General features: G+C 34.5%; 1 protein-coding gene across 3 annotated transcripts; it reads left to right on the top strand.

Annotated features, from left to right (window-relative positions):
* Positions 1–11,374: 11,374 nt before the first annotated feature.
* On the top strand, positions 11,375–14,905 carry LOC118739032 (ecdysone-induced protein 74EF-like). 3 transcript variants are annotated; one of them, XM_036470121.1, is made up of 2 exons: positions 11,375–11,475; positions 14,244–14,905. In XM_036470121.1, exon 2 carries the CDS (start codon positions 14,588–14,590, stop codon positions 14,888–14,890), a length of 303 nt encoding a protein of 100 aa, XP_036326014.1. In that variant the 5' UTR covers positions 11,375–11,475; positions 14,244–14,587; the 3' UTR covers positions 14,891–14,905. The 3 variants fall into 3 exon arrangements, with proteins under 3 accessions (XP_036326014.1, XP_036326016.1, XP_036326013.1); XM_036470123.1 differs by lacking the exon at positions 11,375–11,475 and adding an exon at positions 11,559–12,042; XM_036470120.1 differs by lacking the exon at positions 11,375–11,475 and adding an exon at positions 12,049–12,179.
* Positions 14,906–19,551: the final 4,646 nt, after the last annotated feature.

Below are 19,551 nucleotides of genomic sequence, written 5' to 3'. Positions count from 1 at the left end.
TTCCGCGGAACCCAAGGGTTCCATAGGAAAGTCACCGGGGCTCTTCCGTTAAATGAATTTTGGTATGAATAAGCACGGCGATCGGCAGTCGGTTTGAGTTGCACACAGGAAGAAAAGTTCTATAAATGACCGAGACGCAATTATCTATTTTCAAGTATACATATATACCTACATAAGAGCGGTGAGCTTGCGCTTAACAGCTTGTTTTTTTCTAACTGGTATGTGTTGTTGCGTTCTACCACTCCGAATGACCTGAGTTCGAGCCCTGGTCGAAATTGGATGCTACCCCAGAAATACGCATACAGATTTCTGAAATTATATCGAACTCCAAAGCAATAATTAATTACAGTAAAACAATCATTATTAACATTAAGATTTAAAGTATGTATACTATTTTTTAGTAAAAGTTTTTATTCATATTTAAATTGCACTGCCTTTGATTGTTAGTAATTTGATGTGGGGGTCCATAAAATGAAAGGCTTTTACTAAGTGTTACATCATCTTAAAATCTTGAGAACCCCTGCCGTAAACACCGGGTTGGGCAACCCCTTGCCCGCTGGCAAAGCTCTTTTATTTAAGCTTTCTATACATTTTGTATAGACAGAGTAAAAGCTCTCTCTACCCATCGATGCTGTAGGCGAATCATGGTACCAAAAATTGCGGCAGATAAAAGAAGTATACGATGGCTTCTGCTTTGTTAAGTGGTCAAATATGAGACATTCTTTTTCATATCGGACACCAAATTTGGTGTTACACATGAAAAAAGCTATCACGTGTTCGAAGAATTTTTTCCCCCTTTTTTTATTGGAGATATGATCTGTCAAAGTTTGCATTTTTTCGTGATTCTGACTAATCATGTACTCCTTCAAATCGGTATATCTCGGGTTCTGCCCATCGTAGCGACTTCATCTTAACGACGTTTTAAAGCTAAAGAAACGGGGTTAATATCGCTATATATAAGATGGTCAAGATTATCCTAAAGCTAACTTAGCTATTAACAGTTGAACTTTTTGAAGTTGATTTGCATAGTGAAGACCAGTAAATTAGGGATTTAAAATTATACCATCGTAATCCTTGTTTAACACTCTATAAGAAACTTGGTTACAAAAATTGGGGTCCACACACATTTGGTTCACAATTTTTAATTTCATTTATTTTATTTTTTGTGTATTTTTGAATATAACTTATTTTATTTTTATCCCAATTTTTTTTATTTTAGATTTTCTTTTAAAACGATTTTTTTAAACTTAATTTAATTTTAATGAGCTTGTAGTTTGTTTTTTATTATTATTATTTTTTTCTATTTTAATTTAATTTTTAGATGTTGTGGTTATAAAAAGAAAACAATTTTTTTATTGCATTTATTTTAAACTCATTTTTTACTTTTGTATATAATTTTCTTTAAACTTTTAGATAATTTATTAAAAAAATGTTTTTTTTCATTTCGTAAAATTTGTATGAACTTTTTTTTTGCTTTTTTTTGTAATTTTTTTCTTTTTTAATAGAATATTCTTTTAAATTTTAAATTTTTACTGTTTTAAAAGCATAGAATCATATTAAGTATGTTAATTTTTTATTTTTTTATTTAATGTTTTCCCTTTTCTTAATTTCATTTTCTGTTAATTTTTAAGTTTTAGTGTTTTAAACAAATATATACATATGCATATTTTTATTTATTTTATTTTATTTTTAGAAAACTTATTGCTAAAAGACCAACTACATAAAGCTAAAACCTCCTCGTTAGTATATCTTTCATTTGAATAGTATTTTGAAAAACAGAAACGAGCTTTCAAGATATTTAGTTAACTAAAGTTCTGAACAACATTGAAAACGACGAGCTACAGACCACAGCTTCCAATTTATAATCTTCATTATCTAAACGCTTTGTCGATGGCGACATGATTTCTTTGAACGCGACAGCGACATCATGAATTTGTATGAGTTTGACATAAAAGAAGAGGAAGAAGCTTATCTGTCGCCAGAAAAATAGAAATAGATCTAATCTGGCCACAACCACAGCCGTCGCGTAGCCCGGTCGTCGCTAAAATAATTATGTATCTACATAAGAGTACGTGTTAAAATAATTTGTCAGCTGTGGTTTGTAGTTCATGGTTTCATTGTGTTCGGGCTATAAATTCTGGTGAGTTGAAAGACAGTTGCCAGGATTGCCCAGTAAGTGTCGGCACCTCATTGGCTTTGTGACTACAGCTCCTCTCATGATTCTTTTTTAATTCACTTACTTGTGGATAGATATATTTTTTGTCCTGTTTCTATAGCCACAAATGTCATGGCTTTTGTCTTCGGTTACGCCATAGAACGCATTTAGCGACCGTTACGGAAATAGGAAAACCACAATATGTAGCAACTGCACAAATTTGCAATTACTACAACAAAGTACATATATACATATTTACATATCGTCGATGTTTTTGCAAAACCGCTCATCGCTCAATTGCAAAACCGCCTATCTTACACTCTCAAATTTTACAGCAGAGCGAAAAAACTGTTTATTCTTTGAAGGCATTACCTTGAGAGGCGCTATTTTGTCTAGCTATTACTTTACAAATCTGTTGTTTTAATAACGATTTAACGATTTTTATGCATAAATCTCAATGCCTGGAGTTCAGTGTTACCAAATCTCATTTTTGCCACAACGGCGATTTAAGCGGTTTTGCATCTGGTCGATGGGCGGTTTTGCAAAAACATCGACGATATGCATGTCTGTCTTACGGTGCTCTGTTTGTGGTTTGGACTTTGCGGTTTTTAATTTCTTTCTTTCAATCTAAAAGCAATGTCTGTCATGCGGTGGGGGGATATCTTGAAGATTCCTATGCCGTAAATAAAAAGCGTAAAAGGGGCAGCAAAACTAATGTGCCAGTACTTGTTTAAAACTGCGTATTTCCAACGGCAATGAAGCATAAATCGCAACAAAAAAGAGAGAGCTATGAGCGCAATGAGAGTGTGCGAAAGCGCAAGTGTGAAAAAAAGTACGAGCGAATTGAGTGATGTTGGCTGTTTTTAAAGGGCAAATACGGTGGCTATTCAGTGCAAAATACGGAAGTGCTGCCTCTTCTAGTGTTACCAAGCTCACTTGCCTCACACTTCGCCTTTCCTAAGTACTCCCATATCCAATTAAATCACAAAACATATATGTTGTATGTACATATACCCACATTCCCGTCACGCAATTAGACAATGACCTTTAAAGAATTTTTTGTGAGTCACTCACTCGCTCGCTACATACCCGTAGCAAAGTGGTAGTGTGAAAAGAAATGTAAAAGCATTTTTAATCGATTTATTGACGGCTGTGTCTGGTTGTCGGTGTGTTTTGTTTTCAGCGTTAATTTCTTGTTTGTTTTCTTGCTACTCGATTAATTGTCCAATTTGTTCGGTTTAAAGTTCACTCGTAAGAAATTGCAAAATACTCCTCTTGTTGTTGTTTTTTTCGTAGCCTGAGTATGCCGACAATCAAATTGAAATCTTATCTATTTTATAAATGTAATTTGATAAGCAGTTTATTTATCAGCGCTATAAAAGTTATTGATTTTTAAGATTTCGAAATTAAATTAATGCCTTTTTCATCATATTTATTTATTTTTGTTCTTATATTTCGGTGTTTACTCAAATTCTGAATAAATTATTACCTTCTTAGTTAGCTTTGTACCGAGCGATCTACTGAAATCCCAAAGAGATATCTCCATCACAATTTCCTTCCTTTTGTGTTTGAATCCTTGGATTGCCCTTAATCTCTTTTAGAGCACAACGCAGTGCAGAGAGATGTATATAGATAAGGCTCAGCGCAGATTACAAAAATTACCTTTTCCTGGGAAATTTAACACGTCGACCTACTTTCTAACTAGCGACAAAGTGACCCAACATGGCCGAAAAATTTATGAACGGTGACATAAATATAGTCTTGGGTTGTCATTTCACCCACTTCTTTTAACATTCTCTCATTCAAAATAACTCAGTTTTGACCGGTGACTTAAATTTTTTCACGAAAGTCTACACCAAAAGGCAATTGACTTGCTAGAAGATATCTACGTTATGGCGAATAGAAACACTAGACCACCTGCTGAAAACTCGCTAAATTGAAGGCTTGTCGGCATAGGCACAGGTTAAGCCTCCAGTTGTAGCCAAATCATCTTTGCTTCGGTCCATAGCTCTAAATCAGCAGAAACAATCATACCAACGGCTCTTTTGTTGCATGTAAATTAATGCATGGAACTTTCATATTTTTAAATTCATATCGAACGGGCAGATGATGGCAATTGAGGCCTCTAAATTCTAAGGATTTCTAATGAGCGGCTCAAGTAAATAAGACTTCGTTGGAGATGTTTTTTATTCTTAAGAATAGCCGCTAAGTCGGTTTGTCTAAGTTGCGCTTCCGTTGCGCATTGCAAAAGGTTCCTTATTTGACGAGTTTATTCGAATAGTTCGATAGCAAAGCGTAACTATATACATATGTCTGGCCAAGGACAGATATTTGTGAAAGTTGAATTTTCCGCCTGTAGCTCCAAATATCGTTAAATGTGGTAGCTTTGGGGCTAATTGGGCCAACTTGTTTGCCAATAGGGGTGAAGCAAAAGGCAAGATGTCGCAGTCCTCGCTAAATCACAATCCCCATGCAAAATTTTTGCTCCGTATTATGGCATCAAAGGAATATAGCGTGGTCGCATGTAGAATACTTTTTACAAGCATGCCTCGTCCATCGCATTTCCTTAACTGCCGTTTATTTTTGAGGGTATCTAGTGGTTTGATTAAGGCGTCTTCTCCTTATCGAGGGTCGGCTGTATCTATAACCGTAAATCATAGGCCTTATTCCTTTTGCAAGATCGTCAGCGTTTGGAGAGCTAATTTTCTAAAAGCGCTTTAGTCTTTGCTCAGGTCAGGCTAAGTGAAATTAGCACCATCTTTAACGTCAACCTCATATGGGTCCCGGGACATACATAAATATATTGCAAGGCCGATGAGGTTTCTGTGTTTTACATTAGCCTGCAGGGCCCAAGTGAGTGGGTATTTCGGACTGACTGCAACATTAACCTAACCTCACCTATGATGCCCAAAATTACAGTAGCATCAGCCCTGAACTCATGTGCTTAGGTGGATTTTTCGCTTTTCCATAGGGTGTTTCTTAAAATATACACAGTATATACACAGTATTAAATCAGAAAACACTGTTTGGTTCTACGTACAAAATAAACACATTCACTATTCCGAATTTTGAAATATATTTGGGGGATGCTAACAAGGTTTAAAAAATTGTATTCCTTTTTAAATTGTAAAAATGTTAACTATTTTAGAACTAACTATTTTAGAATTTGAAATTCTCGGGTATGTTTTTTTATGCGTAGAACAAAATAAAAGGGTGCCCATATAAAATTTGGAAGTTGATATTTTTTAAGGACCACCCTAGTACACATAGGTACATAAATTTGTAGAAATCAGTCTCCTCTTTATTGTGGACATAGAAACTCATTTACTTGAAGAATCTGTAAAGAAAACAGAAAAATATGGGCATCAATTCCGCAGCTGCCTAAGCAACCAATTCGAATATACATTAATCAAATAGAAATGAGAGCATTTTGCTCTTCAGCTGCTGGCAAAATCAAATTTTCTATTGTATTTTGCAAATTCTTTTAGCTAATATTCGAGAAACATCTGTAAAATTGGCTTCGCACATACATATGTACGTGGTGTAGCTTTGTGGCGTCTAAAATATATGTACACACATACTTGCATATATTTTGGCTAGTGGATGAGCAGTGAGAGTTGTATACCATGTTCTGACCGACAACGAAAACACTTTGAAAACGAGTTTTGGGATTGTGGGCTGAAGGCTGCTCTCACCGGCTGTTAGTGTTTTCGTTGACATTTCTTACATCTTTTGATTGCAGTTTGCTACACAAAAAGAAAACCAAACAACCTTTAACTTTCATTCTTATTTTGCTTTCGCCAGGCAATTAACAATAAATCAGAAATGGCGTACTAAAGATGATAAAATATGACTTCCACTTCGATAAATAATCGAAAAAACCTAGTGAAGACACCGATTGTGGAATGAGTGGAACCTGAGTTTTCAAGTAGTTTTCAGCGAAAACTGGTTTTCGTTTGACAGATCTTACATGAACGAAAACACAAGTTTTAGGTCGAAAACAAGTTTTAGCAACGAAAACATGTTTTCGATGTCGGTCAGAACATGGTATTATAGAATTTCCTTATAATACATTTGCTGTCACTTATAAGTAGTATATGTGATATATGCAGTATGTTTGGATGTTTGGATGTACTAAAAACTTTAAAGCACACTTTCGCGTGCGAATAATGAAATGTAATTAAATACTTGGCTTATTTTAATTAAATAAAATGCTTCGCGCCGCTTCGAAAATTTCACTAACTAACCCGCCAGCTGATTGGTTAAGCTTCATTAACTCACTCTCCTCGCATTGAATGAGCCAAGTATTTGATACACTCTCAAATTTGCTCTTCGCACGATCGCTCATTCTGAAAATCTTTCACCACACATGCTCACTAACAAATATTTTCATTTGTCAATACACAGCTACATAACTTAGTTATTAGTACAAAGTCAGATGTATGTATACTTAAATATTTATATGTGTGTCAAAATATTTATGTAGTCACCCGAAACGCGTTGTGGCTAAAACAGCGCACAAAATTCCATTTGTTGTTAGTGCGCTCAATTACTGGGGTGATCGTCATCACATCCAATAACAACAATTAGATATCATGCGATTATTTTCAGCGCCTTTTGTTGTTTGTTTCTATTTTATTTATTTTTTATTTGTTTCCCCTTTATTCATTGTAATATGTACTTTCGTTAGCCGTTTTTGCCATTTGCCGTTTTAGTATTTAGCGTTAAACATTTTTTTGTAGTTAGCATGTTCGGCTTTTTGCTAATGTTGTGCTCTCATCGCTATCCATCGGAACCCACATTCGTATCTATTTATAAATCTGATGTATGTATCACCGGACGAATAGTGAATGTGGGCAATATTTTCAACGCTTGCACAAATACATTTCAATACTAAGTATAATGATTTCGATGCAAAAACGTCAATTCAATTGTGTGCTGCCCATTTCGAACTCTGGCTTGCTATTCGGCTAGCTGGATGACTGACTGACAAGCTGGCTGGCTGTGCGAGTACAGGTTCTCAAGCCCAGTGATTATATGCTTTTATAGCTGAAAATGAGCTGTGAATGCCGGTTGAGTTGGATTTGTGGACTTTTATTTTCTTTGTATATAGATTTTGTCTGAATCTAGGGGTAGTGAAATTTTCCGACGAGCTTTATTAGAATATTTTAACCCTTTAGTGACCTCCAAACGCACTTCAGTCAGACTTTACAAAACAAGGGATCAAAACGACCTTTTCGTGAAAAGTTAATGGGTTGAAATGTTCCACAAAATTATTCGTTGTGAAATTTTACTTGATACACCCAAACCACATATTTCGCTTCGATATGAACTTTAACCCTTTTTTCCACTTATTCCGAAAACACTCAGGAAAAAAATTGCAAACTTTATATGGCCATAAAAAAATTTGTTCCTGGGAAATGCAAAAAGGTTGTCGCGGTCGTCTGTAAGACACACTTAGGCTCAGAGCCCATTGTGATGCCGCACCCCAATCCCTCCTAAAACCAAAACCAAAAAAAACTTTGAGAAGATCCCTGATTTCGACGCATCTATGGTCCTCCAAGTTGTCGAAGAATTGCCTACCGAGAGTGGAGAGTCTTTATCTAGGTAGAGCAGGGCATTGGCACAACAGGTGCAGAATCGTTTCCTCTTCATCTTGACAACTTCTTCAGAAGTCATGTAAACGTAGGCCAAGTCGATAGGCGTGCTTGCCAATTAGGCAGTGTCCTGTTATGACGGATACTAATAAGGTTTGAAGGTTTTATTATATGGATCTAAGTTTTTCATCCTATCTTGGAATCATTTCGCCGCGAATATATTGTTGCACTTTGTAATTGCAAGCTAACCGTATTTCGAATCGAAAAAATAAGCTAAAACGTGAGACCGAAAATGTCATTTGCTTTACCAGAGACAGTTCTTATCTTCTTCTTCGTTTTTGTGTTACCAGTAGTAGTCACGGGCATTAAAATCTTTTGTCGTCTCCCATTATTAAGTTTCTATGCAATACCCTTTTCATAATATCTTCTTTCAAGATATTAAAATGTCGATGATTGATTTTCATCCACTTCTATGCGTTGCATATAAAGTTTGTATATCTTCGTCCAGATCAGTGACTTCCGAAACCCTATAGTAAAGCTGGCTTAGCTAGAATTTGAAGTATTGAAATTATACGCACGCGGTCTGTTCGTCTGGCAAAAAGAGTACACCACCTTGACTTCGCATGCTGAGCTCGGCCTGTCACAGAAAGAATAACATAGCTTCGAATTTGCTCTGTAAGAAGAGAAACGTAATAACTCAGGCAGGTATGTATAAAATGGAGCACGAGGATAAAGTGGTTTTGAAACTTTGATAGATTACAATCTCTATGTCGAATCCGCTAGGAAAGCTTCAATCAACAGTTCAGTCATATTATTCAGTTGTCTTATTTTCCCACCCCTCGAGACCAAACATTCTGATGATGGAAAATGTCAAATCAGGTGACACGGTTCTTGTCACAGTCAGAAAAATTTACGAATATATGAGTTTTAATGGTAAAGGAGTCGTATTAAATACACGACCCGCCATCCAATCATTTTCATAGAGAGGTAAATTTTCATATAAGTCGGTTGTTTGGCTAGTTAGGATGCGTTACCCAAGGGGTTAAACACCTACTGCACGTACTTCATCAAAGAACAAAAATATCCACGAGATACGATTTAAGCAGGCCCGAAGCTGAAAATATTGTTGCACAAATGATTCAATTCACAAACAGCTGTAATACGGTTTCCATTATTTCAGCGAGTGCTAGTAACACACTGAACAAGACAGGAGAAGAGTCTAGGTCTCTACTTATACGGTCGATTGGGTGGTAGTATAAAACTAACTAACGCTTAGCTTATGTTGGCTGGTTTTATTACATTGTGATCGATTTAATTTTGAGAAATTTTAAGAGCCTTGCATTCTTAGTAGTACCTTTATGCTGGAACCTTATAGTACAGATGGCAGCAGAGTCTATTGGCCTAAGTTCATTACCGGCTCCTTAGTGCAGTCTGAATTTTCCGAGTCATGAATCAAAGGTTCTTTCTGCGTCCAGCCTAGAAGTAAAGCAAATCTTGACTCGTCACTGGTCGACCTAGCTCCATCAAACTTGCCTTCGTTGTTGACAGATAGGCGGATATCAAAGCGTTAGGGTCAGTAACGACTAACTCGATATGCGTTAAGGAATACTGAAGATCACTACAAGCTCTATAGTAACACATAATCAATCTTTACCGGGTCCCGGGCATAATGGGATGAGATGGGTCTTCGGGGAGCGATCCAGTTCGTGAAATCTCCCCTGCGATTTCTGTCTTAAGAAGTTCAGAGAGTGACCAACAGCAGGTGGGAAAATCTGCACACATGCACGGTATCGCGCTCGATTTGGCCACGGCTCGACGTACGAAGAACACGGAGTTCATTAAGGCTTTCAAAGACAAAAGTTAGGCTTCTCACAGAAATACGAATGGGACATTGGACCATTGGCCATATGGCCGCCAGGTTCCAATCCTTTGCGAGTGCTTAGCACTCACGCCTCAACTGGAAAGCTCCACTAGAAGGACTGCTAGGATTTGCCGGAGAATAAAAATGGTTCAAGGACATGTCGAGAAACGCAAGGAAACCCGGGAATTTGGACCGGTTTCGGTTCTCAAATAAGCGGTAACGGAAATGGGCGGCGTCGAAATATCTTAAAAGAAAGAAAATTTTTTACAAAAATTACTTTTTATTTTTATATTTTTTTTATAAAGTAAAGTAAAGAAAATAAATAAATATATTACATGCATTCGTTAGTTGATATTTGTGGTACCATAATTTATAAAAATAAAATGCATCAAATTAAATTTAAATAAGCGTTTTCCACGCTAGTATATCATTTAAAACAAATTAATATTTCGATAATTTTTTTTTTTATGTTGTCGCTGCGTTTTTGAGCCATTCAAATCGCTGCTGACAGTGATGAGGAAGGAAACTAGCTTGACATTATATTCAAAGAAAAAATGTGTAGGCCAACTCAGAACTCCACAATACGGAAACAAACCGAGTTGCAAGTCGATAGATCAAAAATAACGAGGATTCGATTCTTCCGGAAATGGTTTTCGGTTCTTTTGGAATTGAGTTTCTGTTCATCATTTAAGGAATTAACCCACTGTGCATAGACTACGAACACATATTTGCCGCTCACATTCTTTCTCATGCTCCACTCGCTCACTCTCAAAATTCCATCTCAGCGTGCTCTATGTCAAATTCATGGCGCTCATACCCCAACAAGTTGAAGAACACACGTGGAAAAGCAGCCAAAGTGGGAAGAAATCGTGCTTTAGAGAAAGAGATAGAGAGAGAACAAAAACGATGGGAGTGAATGAGGCAAACACAAACACACTAACATATTAAAATAGCTTGCGTGGAGCAGTTGGCATTGCGAGCAATTGGAGAATGAGTTAGTAAGTTTTTGGTATATTGACGACTTGCTGGGGCAATAAGGTAGCAATTGCCAACCTAAGGAAGACAGTCTAAAAGTAACAACGAAGCGATTAAGTACGGCGGAAGCAAAAACAAAACTAAAAAAGTTAAATTGTGTGTGTATAAGAATCTAATAACAAACGGCGCTAACAACAAATACTACAACAACAACGACTGGCAAGAAATCGTAAGGCAAACGTGTGTGGAAAAAGAAATACGACGGAAGATATAGATACAGTAAAAAAAAAAAGAAATTACTCAAAGCAAAATTTTTTTTGCTTTTGTTGTTATTTTTGAGCGTAGCAACTAAAGTGCTTATTTTAAATTGAATTTGCATTTTTTTTTTATAGCTGTCAATTTTTTTATGGTGGAGCTACATACGTGATAAGCTACAGCTTAGGAGGCGAGCACGCGGTTTTCAGCTTTGTCAGCAACAACAACAAAAGCAAAGTGATACTAATATTAAATTTTGAAAAAGCGAATTGAGCCATGCCGCACATAATGACGTCATAACTGACTTTTTCTTTAATTTTTGGCTCTTTGCAAATCTCAAAATTGCTGCATTGCGAATTTTGATTTTTGCAACAAAAAAAAAAACACGTAGAAACTGGATTGTGAATCATTTCGACGCATTCGCGTGCCAAAACGCCATTTGTTGGTGCTGCAAGTGCTTTTAGGTTAAATTAATGCGACTTTTTTTGCTCAAGGTGAATGTGCGTGCAATAAACGGCATGACAACAACAATCGAAACAACAATAACGCAACAGCCTTCTTTTATACTTTACGAAAATCGATAGAATAATACGGTTGAAATTCCGGTTTCCTCACATTATACAACACTAGCAGTTGGTATCGAAAAACAATTAAAATGCAAATAAATTGAATTATAGAAAATTTTAATTAAAATTCAAGTAAATCCCATTCGTGTGTGTATTTTGCGAACTGCTACGAAATTTTTTTCTCAAAATGTCCGCTAAATATCCAAAAGCTACTAGAAACATCGCAATAGAATTTTTCCACCACCAACAAAAGGCAATAGCAGCACAATAGCAACATCAGCAACAACAACAACGACAATAACAAAGAAACCCCCCAACAAGCGCGCGCGCACAGAAAGGGGCGAATAAATGAGTGTAGCCAGCAACAACCCCGACACTGCCACGAAAATTGAGCGCCTCCTCACCACCCAAGCAACTATGTTAATAGCTGGTTAGTGTGGCTAGTGGGTCAGAATAGTCCGGCAGAGCAGGGGTGCCAGCCAACTAGCGAGCGAGTAGCCATAACATTAGCAAATGGCTAAGCAGCCAACTGTAGTAGCGGGTAGTAAGCGAACAGTCGAATTTCGGCCGAGCAAACGCCGCCACGTACAGAACGAGCTGTTGGTGGTAAAACGGGCGAGCTGAATACATATAGTGGTGGGCTAAAAGATTAACGCTCGCGCATTTATGGTTGCTCATACGCCACCCACACCAATCAAGAAGGGGCCAAGAAAAAAAAAAACAACGCCGCAACAGCTGAGACAGCTGTGAGCAACCGGCAGTCATATAAAGTGTGCAAAGTCAAGAAAATATGAAGAAGTTTGCAAATTCTATTAAAAACAAAAATAACTAGCAAATAATTTGGTGGAAAATATTAAGAAAAAATCGCATTTGATTGTAGAAGCGGAAAGTTTGTGAAAAATGTTTCTAGTGTTCACGAAAATAACACATTTCGTTAATAAAAACCAATAAACTTAAAAAAATTAAGTGAAATAAAATTTAACAAAAAGTAAAGAAATAACGAATTTTAGTTGCTAACTCTTCATTATAAAAAGGAAAACGCTTTAAAATTGAAAATGTGAAAAAAATGTATTATCAACAAACTTTTAAATTTTATAAATTGCACGATTTAGATAACTATAATTTTCTTCTACTAGCCCAAATACCATTTATTAATATGACTTTTCAAAAAAAAACTGTTTACTATTTATAAAAAAAAAAAAAATAAACAAAGATTTTTTATTAAGTGTGTATATACAGCAAGTTTTAGGGCAAAATAATTCTTGGATCAAGTATCTGCATACATATTTTAATTCATAAAGAATTCTTAAAAATTTAATTTTCAAGCAGATATATATTTAGGAAAAAAAATATCATACAATGTTCTTGAAACTACTAACTACAAACTATTTTTTTAGTTTGGGCCAAACGTTCGTGAAAATTACCTAATCGGAATCTGAGGTCCGTTTGACTCATACACCGAAACCGAAAAAGATTGCAAAAAATTCGCATTTTTTGCAATTTACTCGAAATTTTGGAGGTGTACGAGTTAAACGGACCGCAGATTCAGATTCCAAGACCACACCACCTTTTTTTGTGTGCCGGTGTTATTTATAACAAGATTTTTTTTTGTTGTTGAGAAAAATGTTTGCTATTTTTTTCATAAAAACTTAAAAAAAAACCTTAAATTAAATATTTAGGGTCTTGGGACAAATTTTAAATTTGGCTAAATGTCCGCCTAAAAAATCTCAAAAAGATATTTCGAATATTTACAAAAAAAAAATAAATAATCGTCAGAAAAATATAAAATTAATAAATTCACTTAATTGCGAGTCGGAAATAAACAAAACTCAATTACATATTTTTGCTTGGGCGACGTTCGTACTAACTTTTTTTGCTCCTACTCGTACGTCTCAAAAAATATATATTCTGTAATTTGTTTGTTTTTTTTATGTTTTTATAAAACTTGATTCAGGAAAAAAATGCGACCACTGTTATTGGTATTTTTCTTTCAATAGCTATGGAATTTTAGACAAATTTGAAATTGAATAATTTTACTGAATATTAAAATTTAGAGTAAAAATTATAATAAAGAAAGCCTTTTTTTAATTTGAGTTTCTTAAGTTAAAAAATAACACAATTTTCTATATTTCCTAACATAAAGTCAAATTGATACAAGCTTTTAAATTAAAAATTACAAAAATTCAAATTTTACAAACGCAAACAAAAAAATTAAAATGCAAAATTAAAAAAAAAAAATTAGTGCATTAAAATTTTCAAAACTTTTGGGTTTTTGTTTTGTTTGTTTGCAAAGTGTCAATGAACTCAAGAAAATTATTTTAATATTAAAAAAATACATTTGAAATACCGAAACTTTTTAAGCTCTATCCAGAAAAGTGCAGAGTTTTGAAAATACATATTACATAACAATTAAAATGTACGCAATCAAATAAAATTTCGAAAATTTAACACAAAAATATAACAGATTTCTTACCATATCATAAAAAATTTAATTTCTGGACATTTTTTCCAGTCGCTAAAAATTTTATTTTATAAATGAAATAATTTCTTATTTAAAGATTTGTAAAAATAAAATTACAAAACTATAAGTTAAATATGGAACTTTTCAATTGCTTTAAGCTAAACCAAATTTTCTGAAACAAAAACTGTTTTTTTTTATTTTTTAATATCTTATTTTAAATTTTCCGGCGATTACATATCCAAACGCTCAAGTTTCCTGTACCTAAATCCATAATATTCATTCGTTATTGAACCAGATTTCATTGAGACAAATATTCACGAAAATTAATTAAACGAATACAAATTTAAGAACTGATAAATTTCCTAAATTCCAGTAAAGTGGCAGCAATATTTCCAGCAAAAGAGAAAGTCAACGAAAATTCAAACTAATTAAAGCAAAACAAATTTAAAAAAATAAAAATTTGGAAAAATAAATAACCCATCTACATTAGAATTTGCACTAAAACATCGAAAGCAAAAAAAATTCAAAACTATTTCCGAAATTAACATTAGTGACTACGAACCGCAACATAAAGCTTTAATCAGTGATATTTCTGCAACAACAAGCAAATATCGTACTAAATAAATAATCAATAAAATAAAAATCTACAATAAACTTTAACTCAGCGCAGCAACGAGGAGATCAAAACCAGCAACACCAACAACAACGTCAACAACAATGCGCCCTACCGTCTTATCCAATGCGAATGCAAACGCCTCAGCGGGCGTTGGTGGTGGCGGCGGTGGCTCTGTAGCCGGCAACACCACCAATGGCATCAATATACCCATACATCATGAACCAGCCGGCGGCTATTATGCTGATCCCAATGCCGCCGCATATGGTTCGCCACGCCAGCAACAACAAACACCACAACAACAACAGCAAGCGTATCATCATCCACATCAGCAGCAGGCGCCAACAGTAGGCCAACAACAACAACAAATTCCGCAACATTTTCAGGTTGGTAGCCAAAGGGACTAACAAACTTATGAAATTTTGTTTTACATATCTGCATAGTATTTTGTATCTGGAAGTGGCCCAAAATTTGTGCGCCTAGTATATGGCTCTGTTTGTATGTACTCGACATTGCGTGCTTTTGTACGGCAAGGTCACGCATATAGTAATTGCTGTCATTCTTCCGTTCCATCTTGCTAGTTTTTTTTGTATTTTGTTGTCTCTGCCGCTCTGCTACCTTCTTTTCGAACAAGCGAAAAGCTACATAAAAAAGTGGGGCGTCGCACTATGGATCGAGCCAGTACAAAGACGGATCATAAATTCATTTTTCAAAAGTTGTAAATAATTTTTTAGGGAATAAAGGAAATAAAGTGAAAATTACTTAAGAAGTTGACATATTCAAATTGTTGAAATTTTTACTCGCAACGCAGTAATTGTCAGATCCGCAGTTTAGGAATTTTTTCCTAGCAAGGGCCTATCAAGAAATACTGACTTGAGTTATATGTTATATTAGCTATAAATATTTTATTTTGAAATAACAGGTTGCAGCAACCGCTTCTTTAATAAAATACACTTTTTTTCGTTTTTTTAGTTTCGATGAAAGATTCGAAGGTTTTCTCCACTTGGGTATCTTTTGAATTTGAATTCATTAAAAGCACGAAAAATCCACCTACTACACGGAAAAAAAGTTTCCGCCATATGAAGTTATGATGTTTTAAGTGACACTACGTGAGAATACAGGATTTCAGCAGCTACTAGTATCACTGAGCTTTTAACCCTATAAATAATAAATCTTAAAACCTAACCAAAAAAATTATATATTCCAAAACAAGACAACCACACCTTTTACCTGATGTTACATTTGTGAGTTTCTAATAATTTTTAGAAGAAATTACCAAACACCATTCATACGGAATTACCAATAAATACGATTTTTTATTATTTACAATCAAATGGGAGTAAATAAAGATAAAAAAGTTTGCTGGCGACTTTTAAGGATACACTTGACCGCACTTGATCCTGCGCAAAATTAGTATTGATACTTGCAATTCACACCGAACTTTTGGGGAATACGCAGTAAACTGCCCGCACCAGCATGCAGATGTTTCTTAACCGTTGTGAATTGCAGGTACCAATACTAGTTTTCCAGTTTTAGTACCCACAATGAATAAGGAACTCGAAAAAAATATGGCCGATTGTCTGCTAGGTACTCTTTATTCACAATGGTTAAGAAACATCTGCATGCTGATACGGGCAGTTACTGCGTATTCCCCAAAAGTTCGGAACTGCGATCTATGGGTAAAAGAGTTGAAGCTAATATTGTGGAAGCTAGAAAGACGGCAGATACCGAAAAAAAGAAAACTGTCTTAGAATCGTTTGAGTCACGTAATGCTGAAATAATATCCGACGAAGTTAATAATTTTTAGAAAACGACAAGCTTTTTTCAAAGCGCAATTTGGTATACCATTGAAAATTTGTTTTATTAGGGTGTTTTTATATACTTTTCTTTTGGAACCTACTAGTTCAGAATTTTTTTTTTAAATATTGTATATATTTTTTTTAATAAAGGGTAATCTATCTAATATATATATATATATATATATATCTGAAATAATATTTTATAAAAACAATCGTTTAATACCAATAGTATAATATCTTCTTTCCATTTAATCAGAAAGTGTACTTTTTATGTTTTCCAAGTCCACATATTGGGTCTATATCTCGGGAACCAAATGAGATACAAAAATGAAGAATGCATGGTTTAAATCTACACGATCATGATCGTAGCTTTAAACCAAAAAAGTTACAGATTTTTGATCAGCAAATGCCTCATATTGCCCATAGTGCGTCGGCGTGAGAAGGTCAGCTGCGTGTTTATTTTTTTTTTTTGTGTGGCTGCTTTCCTTTTCAATTATATACAAGTTTTTGTGTTATTTTTTGTTGTTGCCGCTATATGCATATGTATGTACATATGTAGCATAATCGATTAGCTCGTTATATTTATATTATTGAAGACAATTGTGCAATCGATTATGGCTGGAGGTGAAACTCGTAAACAAAACAGTGAATTTTTATATTGCTTTCAAAAGAAAAAAGTTGAGTGAGGCAAATTTTCAATAGAATAAGTATTTAGTCGAACTTCTTACCAGAACAATGGGTGGTATGAATAAAAACTAAGCTTTTTCTTAAAATTTCAGACCTTTTAAGTAAAGGACTTGAAACTTTAAGAAAAAGCACCTGCTTAGTTTTTAATCATACGTGAAAACATTTTTCATCACCCACAATAATTTACTAAATAATTACTTGCTAGATGTTAAAAGAAAAGCCTTTAATAATCGAGAAGCGCTTAAAATGATATAACAAAATAATAAAGTGAAAAAATTAAATCTTCATTGACATTGAATTTTTCAATTTCACTTCACAATTTCATAGAACCAGAATTGGCTCCCAGTATTGATAACTTTTACATGCGATGCAAGAGCCAAATATTGATCGGCCAATGCCCGGTTGCACCAATTAATTTAAATTTATCAGCCTGTAAAATTTAAAATGACACAATTTTGTTCGAAAAATTCGCCATCTTAGATTTCAATAGTCTGATAAATTTTAAAATTGGTTGGTGAAACTGGAGAAAAATCTTTAAAACGCGAGCTGACTTTGCGAAACACTTTTCGGGCAGCGGGGGGTAATCCACTTTACGCGTGAAGAGCTTTTTTGAGCTTTATATAGATTTAACGTGCACAGTAAAAGCGCTCTCTGCAATCTCTGTTTTAGGGGTTTGTTACTTTAGATCGGTGATGGGTACCGCCTTGCCCGCGGGCAAAGCTCTTAAGCTTTCTATATATTTTGTATAGGCGCGTATAGAGTAAAAACTCTCTCTGCCTATCGCTGCTTTAGATCAGTTCTATCGACCTGCGTAGGGTGTTTCTTTGTTAGAAAAATGTGTTGCACGGTGTTATTTTCTATTTTACAATTTTTTATCTTATTTTATAAGTGTCATGTACGTACATATATATGTACATATACCAAGCTAGTCTACAAATATTTAAGTTGCCGTAATATCCTAACGTAATCCACCTCCGTTGTATCAGATTATTTATCATTTGTCTTAGATAAGATAAAATCATGAAGATTCAAAGAAAGATAAAGCATATAAATATATACACATGTTCATATATATCTGTATACGCACTTATCTATAAGTGTAATAAAATTAGTGTGTTATACTAACTTAAGAAAATACTTGTTTACCTTTGTACTTATGTATGGATTTGGAGCTGAGATAGGAGTAGCAATAATATTCTTTTTTTTTTTGTGGAGCTTATTCCTCATGTCACGTCAATGTAAAATAAATTTATTAGGTTAAGATATTATTCTGAGGTAGAACGCATTAATATGCGTTCATTCCGAAACCAGAACCAGAAGATAAATCTGTGAACTTACTTGGGGCTTACCTATAGCTAAGTAATGGTCCAAGATCAGAATTTAAAATTTTCTAGAGAACCTCCATTTTTTTTGCTCTTGAAGATGTTCCTAAGTTACCCACGGATTCAACTTAAATGTTTCCTGAAATCTTAGTGGCCTTTTTTCCCGATTCGGACAAAATTTAGATCAGCTACTTATTCTGGAACTAATTGTGAATGTTTCAATAGTGCAGCCACGACCTAAATACGAGTACATAGCTACTTGCTTGTAATCTGCCTAAAACGTGTTACACTGGTAAGCAGGAAAGCTTGGAACAGCGGATCATTGGATCCGGAAGCTTAAACTTTTAAAAAGTCTCCTCCAACTAATTCGGCATTGAGATAACCGTGAAGAGTTTTCTTTTGGTCCAGTCTCCAAATATCGTACACCGTTCATTCCGCTTTCAAATGATATCTGTGGGGATACTTCTGCTAAGGTCAAAGATGGACATGCGAATACATACGTACAGTGGGTGACAAAAGTCTACGTACAGATAATTTTTTTTTTATGTATAGTTCATATTACAAAAAAAAATATCAAAATAAAATTTGTAAGCTTTGTGCAAAATTCAGAAAAATTCAATAAATTTGAAATTTGCGTATAAATTTTGAACTTTTTAATTCGATTTTCTAGAAAGACTTTGAGTATTTGAATTGTACATAAAGTTTAGAAATATTATTTTTATAATTTTTGTAAACTATACTTTTCTTAAGCATTAGCGAAAAGAAATTAGAAGAAGAAACTTTGCATTCATTGAAAAAAGTTCTCCGTATGTTAACTTTTGACGCGCACTGCATTCAAATGTACGTTTGTGCACAGTTCGGGCTGTTATGAACTCACCCTGAACCTAAGCCCATTATTTTAATAATTGGAGTTTTGTGTAGTTCTTTTCTCTAGAGGCGTAATAAATTTAATCTTCTACTGATAATTCTTTGAAACAAGGGCAATACAACATCAATACTAAAGATTTATTGTTTATCAACAACCTTGTCTAAACAACGGCGTATATTTATAAAAATCGGACATCAAATGAAAGGTTATAGAAAACAGAAATTTTTTTAAGACAAAGTTTTATTAGTGGACCGGACAAAATTTTTGTGCCATTATCCAATTTCATGTAGGAAATATACATTTTTAATATGAAACAAATCCGGTTTTCCAAAAACCGACACCTGCGCCATCTAGTAGATTAATTTAACTTCCATTTTGCATTGTCATCGGGT

Source organism: Rhagoletis pomonella, unplaced genomic scaffold, assembly GCF_013731165.1.
Source record: "Rhagoletis pomonella isolate Grant_MI unplaced genomic scaffold, Rhpom_1.0 Rhpom_scaffold_00005, whole genome shotgun sequence".
NCBI lineage: Eukaryota > Metazoa > Arthropoda > Insecta > Diptera > Tephritidae > Rhagoletis > Rhagoletis pomonella.
This window is presented reverse-complemented; position numbering and strand designations above follow the sequence as displayed.